General features: G+C 34.4%; 1 protein-coding gene across 3 annotated transcripts in view; it reads left to right on the top strand.

The window, feature by feature from the left end:
* DIAPH2 (diaphanous related formin 2) overlaps positions 1 to 7,204 on the top strand; it is a 153,720-nt gene extending 146,516 nt beyond the window's left edge. For all 3 annotated transcript variants that reach the window (XM_019618162.2, XM_010715233.3, XM_019618161.2), the window contains one exon: positions 2,902 to 7,204. In XM_019618162.2, the coding sequence (XP_019473707.1) occupies positions 2,902 to 2,966 (65 nt within the window). In that variant the 3' untranslated portion in view covers positions 2,967 to 7,204. The remainder of the gene's footprint in view (positions 1 to 2,901) is intronic.
* Positions 7,205 to 10,030: the final 2,826 nt, after the last annotated feature.

The following is a 10,030-nucleotide window of genomic DNA, read 5'->3' as shown; positions in this document are numbered from 1 at the left end:
AAAAAAAAGAAATTTGAAGTATTTTAATCATTGTTGGGTTCCTTCCTTGTATGATCTTTCTGAAGTCAACATGAGTAGGTACCCTTTTTAACATTAAACATTTTTTATCATCAAATATGATGATTTTTTCACCTTGTGATAGGTATTTATAAAAAAAAAAGTAGCAACTGTGAGCGTGCAAATTGGTAGAGTGGACTTTTGAATAAGTTAACATTTCAGAATTTTCCTTACTGAGGCTCGTACCCTCCAACAAATTGCTAGCTGAGCACCCAAAGACCTATGCTACCCCTCTTTCGAATTCACCGTTTTACCACTACTGTGGGATTTATTAATATGATTAACTAAGACATTTTTTATGTGTTGTTCAGATTTGAGGGTCCTTTGAGCATTGCATTTGAAGAAGGCAAAATAGTTTTGGTAGTACTCTTTTCTCAAAACCCTAGTATTTTTTTATTTATTTATTTATTTTTAGCCAGTTTCCCTACAAGTTTTAGGTACTTCACCTTTTCCATTCAGCTAAATGTTCAAAATGTTTTTTCAAAATAAATAAACAGTACCAGTCATGTTTGATTGTTGGCATTGTTTTGTTTTTATTGCTAATCTCAGGGTGACCATCTAAGTTACATATGGTAGTAACTTGAATACTATTCTGATAAGCATTATCAGAAGGTCTCCAGAAAAATAGCATTTTGAATGCAATCAAGTGTTTGAGTTGGTAGCTTTTAATAAAACAGTTTTAATACTTTGACTGAAAGGAAAAAAAATAAATCCTAATGAACTAAACAAATGATGTTCCAAGCTCAAGTTACAGCAGTTTACAGTACACTTATTTATTATATTTACTATAGTACCCTAATTTTAATAGAAGGCATGTAAAGAGCACTTTTTGTGGTTGTCACCTATTAATACAAATTCTAATTGAATATCTTTATAGTTTTGTATAATATGCCTTTCTCTATTATCAGATATCTCAGTCTTATGACTGGGCAGTTCGATCGTACACTGTCTATATTATTACTGGCATTGATTGCTCATAAAAAGTTAGGTTTATAATTAGTAGAGCACGAACGTGCTACCTGGCAAAATAAGTAAGTAGAAAGCACAATGGAAAAATCACTTAATCTTAATATTGCACTTCTGCAAAATCTCATTTATTTTTCTGCTAATGTAATGGAGTTACATTATTACAATAAAAAGCCACTGAGTTAATAAATATGTTGCAGCTATTGAGACTCCTCTTTTAATAACAAAACTAATGCAAAAGCATTAAGGAAAACATATTTGTTGAGCAAATTTTTTTTTGCAAAAACATTTTCCTCTTGCTAACAAATGTGTTACTAATTGATTTTAATAGTAGTGTGTTACACATACAGAGTGTAAATGAGAAGATCTGAAGGTTGAAGTCACTGAATGACATCAAGTTGAAATACACTGCCTAAAAATTTGTATTTTTTATTGCATGGCAGATATTTATACACTAAGCTTATTATGGTCTTGTTACCTTATATTACTAGATTCATATTATAGGTTCAGTGATGCTCAAGCACCTTTTCAAATATTTTGTACGTTGTAGATATTATTTATTCCCAGAACAGTTAAATCAGCCATTGAGGGCAGTTATGACCGGACTCTTTACTCTTTGCTGTTAAAGATGAGCAGCAGCACATGTGAATTGGTAACTCTCCTTCTTGGGTTTTAGACAGCATTTCTGTGCTCGTAATTTCCAGTGCCTAGTGACTGCAACCAGTAGAGATTTATTCCCATGCAAAACAGATTGACTTAGGGTAATTTGAATACTTTATGCATGGATAAATTCATTAGGAAAAGGAGGCAAGGCAGAACTATAAAAAGAACAAAATATCTTGCTAAAGGAGCCTTATTTTCCCTATAGCATTGGAGACACTTCTATTGAATAGGGAAAAGGAAGGCTGATTTTGCAGAGCACTTGCAGTCTTCACAAGTATCCTCTGTTGTGGTCCAGAAATAGTTCACTGATCCCTGACTACCCCAGAACTTCATTTAATTTTCTTAGGCTGTTTCTGACTTGGTTAGGTTATAACGTAGCAAATCTTTTTCAAAGAATATATTTTACCCATTAGACAGGACATGTACTGGGATGCCCTGATGCTGTAGCAATGATGGTCTGGTACTGGTGCAAACAAAGAACAGTAATATGGATGTAAAACAAGAGAATAGAAGAGGCTATAACAAAAATAAACAGTGACCAAAAAATAAAATTATGCAGCAAGACCTCATTTGAAAAAGATCGAGACCTCCAGAAAGTTAAGCAGGGGCACTTAGTTGTGGTTGGTAGTTTATGATTGTCATCTTTTCCTGTGAAAGACATTTATTATTCATTGCAGTAATTATTGTGTAATATTTCATACTAAAAGTTCACATTGTACAATCAGGAAATGCTTAGGAAATGGCTGATTTGACTGTTCTATTTTTTACTCAGTACTAAATCATAGCAAATAGTCTAGCACTTTGGTACTTGCAGCATCTTATAATAGGCTTTCCACTACCATGTTGGTCAGTAGAGTCTTGGGGCCTTGGTATGTATTTTTCCAGAGATTTCTGCACATAGATTGTTTATAATATGAGGCATTAACCCAGAATTTTGTTAATTGTGTGCTGTTTCCAAGGGGACAGTGTTTCAAGATTCTCTTAATGCTTTTATCACCTGATTTCTCTAATCAAGAAAGTAATTTATTGCTGATTGCAGAACTCTTGAACTCCGTCTGGCAGCTATAGTGTGAAACTTTTCTGATCCAATCTTTTGGTTACTTATTTACATATCATTTGAAATGTTTTTCAGAGGTGTTTGGAAAACCTCTTGATGTTGCACTATCCGTGTTTCAAATCCTATAGTGATTTGTTTTTTCTGTCTTTCTATTACAGATAACAGACAAGTAGGTTTGGAAGACTCTCGTACTCGTCACAGTGGAACAAGAGCAGCTCTATGATTCTTCTGATGCCAAAGAATTTAGTGAATTGTTTTATTTACAATAACATTGATATATTTTTAAGAGTTTATCATCCAAATTGGCAACGATCACAAAAGAATACTGGTATTGACAAAATGCAAAAGATGTTTAAGTAATTTTTGTTAAATAATCCACATACTGTATCTTATTACCCCAACTACAAAGATCTGTAAACAGTGTTTAACAGCAAGGTCTTATTTTTTTTGTTCTTTTTTTTTTTCCTTTTTCCTTTTACTTTTTTCTTTACTTTTTTTCCTTTCCTTTTTTTAAAGCTGGTAATTTGAATGAAAGGAGTTGGGGGTTCCTAGAAAGTGCTTTACATGGCTAAGAAAATAGACCTTTGTTGAAAGAATACAGATGTGGATTCCATTTGCAATTCTCGTTTGGACCTGAAAGAAAAAAAGTAATAAAATTGTATGTTAAAAAATTCAGAGGTGAACTGATGTACAGAATCATTTTTGTAACCATAAAAACGCAATGCATAGCCCCAGTGAGGTTGCTGGAAATCTGTATCTCTATGTAAAGCCTGGTGGATTCAGCAAGTTTGGCTCCATGTAGGATATAGCACATATCTCCACTTTTGGTGACTTTAATGATGTATAATCTTATAAAATTATCACTGCTAAAAATAAAAAGTAAAAAAAAAAAAATAAATCAAACAGAGCATAGGATTTCACCAAAATTAAATGATACTATGGGCAGAATATGTTTTTAACTGAATATACAGAGAAATTTTCTAATTATGAACTTATATATTCTTTATACAGATATTTGGGGAAAATGATTGTCCTATTTTAATTATACTGAAAATACCTTTGTGTAGGTTTTTAGATACGGACTACATTATGAAGCTATTCAGAGCTGCCTCTGAGTTTTTCCTCTGTTTCTCAGGTAAAACATGTAGCGGGATCTCTGTGGTGGATTTTAGTTCCGAGGGTTTAGCAGCTAAGAATAAGTTCTCTACCTGGAGCACTATATAGCAGAGAACAATGATTGCAGCAATCTGATTTTTTTAGGAAACTTCTCCCATTCTACTTTGTATACAGCCCCTGCACTGCAGTACCTCAGGTGAGCAGTCAGCTCGGTAGCTGACACTGTCTATGTTCTGCCACTCAAGGGGAAACTTAACAGTTCTCTTTTCTCCCCGGACTCTAGTTGAATGTACAGTGTGTTTTGGTGTTCAGGTCAGTCTTCACCATCATTTGTACTGAAGACTTGATGCTTATTTGGATGAGATGGAGGATTTTAAGTGGGAGTTCCAGTAGAACTACTCGTATGGTATTTTTAAAAACAGGATACAGTGTAGTAGATGGCACTTATTCTCAAGTTATTACTGATTGATGAATTAGTATGAATACTTGTATTGCCTGGGGTTATGGGAAACTTCTTTTTTTAATGTTATAGAATATTTGGAGGTCACATTGTTTTCTGTGCACAAACTGCTAGCTCTAGAGGAGCGTTTGATACTGGGGCGGTGTAATTTTGCACTACTGCTTGAGCCAAGCGTCTTTGTACAGTAGATACTTTTTGCTTATCTGGTAATATACTTTAAAGACTATCCAGCTATGTAGGGATAAATGCTTACAATTTCAAGCTATGTTCATAAATACACAGTTACTGTAAGAAAAGATAAAAGATACAGCTCCTTATCTGTCCAAGTATTGATTTTTCTTTTTTTTTTAATGGTCTTCAAAGAATATGGTTTTTGCCCATTGCTGCACCACTAAACACAAGAATGCAAATGAAGCCTAGTGAAATGTGTGCTGTCAACTAATACTCTACCTAAACTGGGGCTTTTTGTGTTTTTAGTAATTAAGTAAAGTCTTGTATGGTACTTCAGAAAAAAAAATATGCATGCAACAGGATTCTGTTCTGTCTCTCAGTTCTTTCAATAAGAGATACAAAGAATTATATTCTGTTTTTGTGTAAGGTCAACATCAACCTTGTACTCAACCATATTAATTTTGCAGTTATAAAAATGTGCTTAATGTGCATAGCCAGTTTAAAAGGATTAGGTGCATAATGTCAATATAAATTTGTACTACAATCAATAGTGTATTAAAATTCAAATTTTAAAATGAGCATTTTGGGATTTAGAGGTATTGATATCTTTATATGTGAAAACTCAACAGCTCAAAGCAGAATCTTTATACTGTAGCAGTAATTATTAGTGCACAAGTTTTTCATTTCCATGGTTGTATTTTTTAAAAGGTCTGTAAAAGCTGACTGCAGATTCTCAAGAACCAAATCTTAGCAAAAAACAAATCCAAAATAACATCATCATGTAATACTTCTATTTTACTACTATTTTTTTCGTATTTGAAACATTTATATAATTTAATGGACATATCTGTTAGAACAAAAGTGTCTTTCAAAGGAAAACTAGTTTAGAGGATAATTTATGTAAATATAGGGTGCTCGTATTTATGAAGTCTAAAATATTTTCTGAAATTGATGCTGGTCACTTTGTCTTTTGATAGTTTTTTCAGTCTATATTAAATTGCAGCTATTTTTAATGTTTTTATTATTGATCTGATTTTCAGAGTTGTCACGTGTTTCTCTAGAAGTGTAGAGTAGTAGCACCTTTTTCAGAAATGCACTTGCCTTATTTTCTAATTTAAAAAAAAACAAAATATATCAGTTAAACTATATTTGTATTCAGAATAATCCCAGAAAGAAAATTGCTGGAGGCTTCATACATAAATTTCTCGCTAATTATTTTTCACTAAATGTCCTCTGAGACATTAAGTTAACAGTATCCTATCACATCTGTTTGCATTCACATTTTACCAGTTAGAAATAATGAAGATATTTTTTTTATGATGTTACACTGTTTACATTTCTTAGTTTATTTAAGAGGAAAATAATCTTACCTTTGTTATGAATTAAACTAAATTTGCAATTGACATGGGAATGAATGGTTTAAATCATATACGAATATGCATCTCTGTTGCTTAAAACTACTGGCTGTACTGATCAGAAATGTAAAGACACAAAGACACAAGACATTTTTGCTCAAGTTTGATGAGTTTGCTGAGAAAAAGTGCAAGACGATTTGTCATGTATGTTTGTGATTGAGCAAATGTCTTTTCCCAGCACATAAGTGATGTTAGTTTTGTGTTAACCATATTCTGAACTGATGTTAAAGCCAAAACAAATTTAGTGCCTCAGAGGGCATTGACAAACATCTTCAGGAAGCATTCCTAGAAATACTGTTATGTAACTTGTTCTGATTTTAAACAACCATGATCAATATGGAGAATGTTATCTGGAATTAGTGATTCTCTTCTGAAAATGTGGAGACAATTGCAAATATTCTCGTAGTTCCCTTCGATATTATGCAGACAGTTACGAATATATGTATATTTTTGCATTTGTATGTGTGGTATATGTACTACCTCAGAGAAATGCTGTAAAAAAAAATAAACAAACCAACATATTTTGATGATTTCTATCCAAACCACAGTTCATCCATGACCTAATTCAAATTTACTCCACAATGTACAAATGGTTTGCTAAGCTGAGAATCTGGCTGCATTTTTGGTTTGGCTCTGGAAATCTTCCTATAGCTTTTATTAAGAAAACTTTGCAGTGTTTTGCTTTCGCATTCCTCAGGCAAATCATGCTCTGATGGGTGAATTTAGTACATCCTATATTGAGAATATAGGAAATATTTAAAGCTGGTAATAGTTGCGTGGAAGCAAACTTACATAGATTGCTTCTTATCCTTTAAACAAAGGCTTGGCTGAATTATACTTCAATGTTTGCCTTCAAACTGGTGAGAGGTCACCATAAAAAATGCTAAGAGAGAAAGCAGTGTAAAGGTAGCTCATCTCTTATGTGCCATAATGTTACCCATTTTGATATGAATATTGTTCAAAACCTTCACGTCTCACAGAATGTAAATAATAAAAATAAAATCAAAGCAGTTAAAGCCAAATCCCTCAGCTTTTTCAGATCACATACTGCTTTTGTGTGCAAGAAAGAGACGTGTAAGCCTGTGTATTCTGCAAGCTGTCACTAGGCACCCACTGATTTCCTAAGAAAAATGTTAAAGGAGAAAGATTTGTTCTTGTAGTGCTTCTTTTAGTGCTATTTGAGGTGATACATATGCCACAGAATGTGAACAATAATTGATTACGGTTTAGTCAGTATCATGCGCCATTTGGTTTCCCTTTTAGAAGTCATACGACTCCTTGATGCCAAAAAAAAAAAAATGAAAGTGACAAAACTCATGCATTTCTATTTTTTAATCAGCGCTGTGTTTGTATGTAATGTTTTAAATAGGAATTTGATGACATTACAGCCTGGCCATTGTTTATCCATGTATTCTGAAAACTGTAATAAAGATTATGTACATGATTTTGCTAGGTGCAATGTTTTACTTGTTCATAATAACTATTATCTATTGAGTAACCATCACCTCAGAATGTGTTTTTGCTGTGTAGAACTGTCATGCTGAAATTGCTCCCTGGCAGGTTTTAGCTCTCTAGGGCACTTGGAAATCTGGATTTCTTCTCGAAGGTGTCAAGTGTATTTGACTTGAATTGAGGAGGAAAGGTGCCTTTTTAATGAAGGAAAAGCTTTTCCAGCAAAATAACCAATAACCTATGTACAATTTCAGGACCAAATCATGGTAATACCAGGTTATTTCTACAAAAGTAACAATAAAAGGGAGTCAATAAAGAAATTAACATGGGTCCATATTTATTTTAAGTGACTATATTCCAGTAAAACAGAGAACACAGCTGGACGGCAATGGTTGTTTTCCAAATTATTTTCTTAGCTTGGTTATAAAAATGATCTTAACAGAAAACTTGGCTGACTTTAAAAACTAACTGTTGCACCTTTTTCTTATTAATGTCACTGTAATGATTTGAACTGTGCAGAAGTGTGGACAGAGCATCTTGGGTTTCTGAAATAAAAAACTTAATATTCAAAGTGAATGAAATTCTGCTATCAGCCAAGCTGATGTAACACTTCTCCGGTATCTTTTTATACATGGAGAAGATGCAGTGAGGGGTTGGCTGAAGGCACGGTTTTATTTTAATGAACTGGAGTTAGAATTTTATAAATATATTTCTTTTGTTACGGGAATAAAATGAAGTAAAATAAAAACTTCTAGGTCCTGGCTATGAATGGAAATGCTGTAATTGTCGTGATTAAGCAGACGTAGTAATGATGTGTTATGTACACACAGTATTCCTGCTCCTATTTAGGTTAATGCTTTTGACTTCCATGAGAGTCTGGAATTGCTTTTGTCCTCTTGTTTTCGTACTGGGAGGTTATCAGGCAGAATTTGCCCTGAAATAACTAGCTAGCACCAGAATACCTTTCTCAGTAGTAAATATGCCTGTTGCTTGCTCACATGTGGACTGCAAGTTCTGGTGCTCTGCCGTTTAGACAGAATGACTGCTTTCTTACGTCTGGATACTTTTGTAACTTTGAGCTTTATTCTTCCCTTCTTTATTTCCTTTAGTCACAGTCTCTAAATTAGCCTGTCTGGGTTTATTTAGTTATTTATTTTTAAAGAATGTATTCTTGGGGCATTATAACATTATTACAAAAAAGATTTGCTCTGAAGTACTTTGTAAGTACTTCATCGCTATAATTAATCCTTTTGTATAAATGCAAAACTGAGATTAAGACAAAAAAAAAAAAAATCCCATAGAGGATTCTGTCCGCTTAAATTCACAGGGTATGGAAAGCTGTTGTGTTAATGTAATGATGTACCCGACGTAAGGAGCCTTTCTGACAGGTGAGGGATGTTGCCTTTTGCGCCAGCCTAACAAAAATACATTATTTTTTCTTTGCCTGAATTCACTGACATGAAGAGAACTGAGATTAGAAAGGCAGAAAGTAGGGATGGAACTGTGAACAAATAGTTTGAACGACAGTGAATTTTGAGTAGTACTTAAAATAGATCAACAGTCAGTGTTTTGTATAGCTTATCTACTTTGTGATGGATCTTGAAAGAGTCATAGCATCTCTTTCTTAGGAGAAACATCAATAAAATCATTTTTATTTCAGAGAGCATGAGGAATTCAAAACTATTTGAAAATGTTCTTATTTTTCACTGGAATATATCTATTTTGTTCCTCGTGGCTTTTTGCTATCCAGAGTTGTGCTCAGAAATGAAGGTTAACCTTGTGGACTACTTAACCACAGAAGTCTGCAAATGTGTTATTTATGGGGGAGGAGAGGAACATGCCCTGTTCCAAGCAGTCTGCCAGGTGAATAGGCTGTTTTGCTAAGATTTTTAAAGCCTGGAAACAAACTGATAATATTTGAGATTGTGACTTTTACTCTGATTGGCAGTTTTAAGTTCATCACGGGATATTGTTGCCATTAGGAATAAAGCTTAGTGGTAGCTGTGGTGTTGTTATAGGAGTCAGTGATCGTGGCCTCATTAAGTCTCAATAAATATTCTCTCTATGAGCACTGAAATCAAAAATGGGTAACTTGGAGGAGAGGGGGTAGGCAAATTATGCTGGGGTGATAATGCTCTTTTTTCAGAAAGTAATCAGGTAATTTGAAATGCATTGAGCTCTTTCTTAATTTTCTGAGAAAGAAAAAAATAAATAAACATCAAATTCAGCAGAGGGGTAGCTATAGCTGAGATAAAAGATAAGGAAAGAAGATCACATCAGTACAGTCTTTTTGGTTATCAGACTGTAGTTTTTCAATCCACTCTTCGCAAGTGGAGACCCGAACTGCAGGCGCTCACGCAGCAGACTGACTCAAGCACCGCGCTTCTGCAGAAGCAATGTGAGCAGGCAGATCTGTCTGCCCGTCAGACTGTGCTTCTGGGAAGTGCTGTTCTGCCTTTGGAGCAGCACAGGAGGCACATGTTGCGTTTTGATTGATAGCTCTTGGAAAGGAACTTCAGAAAGGGCGATGCTGCTGCAGGCCAGTTCCCAGCAGGGCAAGAAGGCGAGGCAGGATGGGGTGTGCTCTGCCCTGTGATGCTGCCCGAAAGCTGGGAGCTGCTGTTTCCTCAGAGTTACAGCTTCCTTCTGCAGGCTCAGGAGTTGCAGCAGTTT

Source organism: Meleagris gallopavo, chromosome 9 (assembly GCF_000146605.3).
Source record: "Meleagris gallopavo isolate NT-WF06-2002-E0010 breed Aviagen turkey brand Nicholas breeding stock chromosome 9, Turkey_5.1, whole genome shotgun sequence".
In the NCBI taxonomy this organism is placed as follows: Eukaryota; Metazoa; Chordata; class Aves; order Galliformes; family Phasianidae; genus Meleagris; species Meleagris gallopavo.
This window is presented reverse-complemented; position numbering and strand designations above follow the sequence as displayed.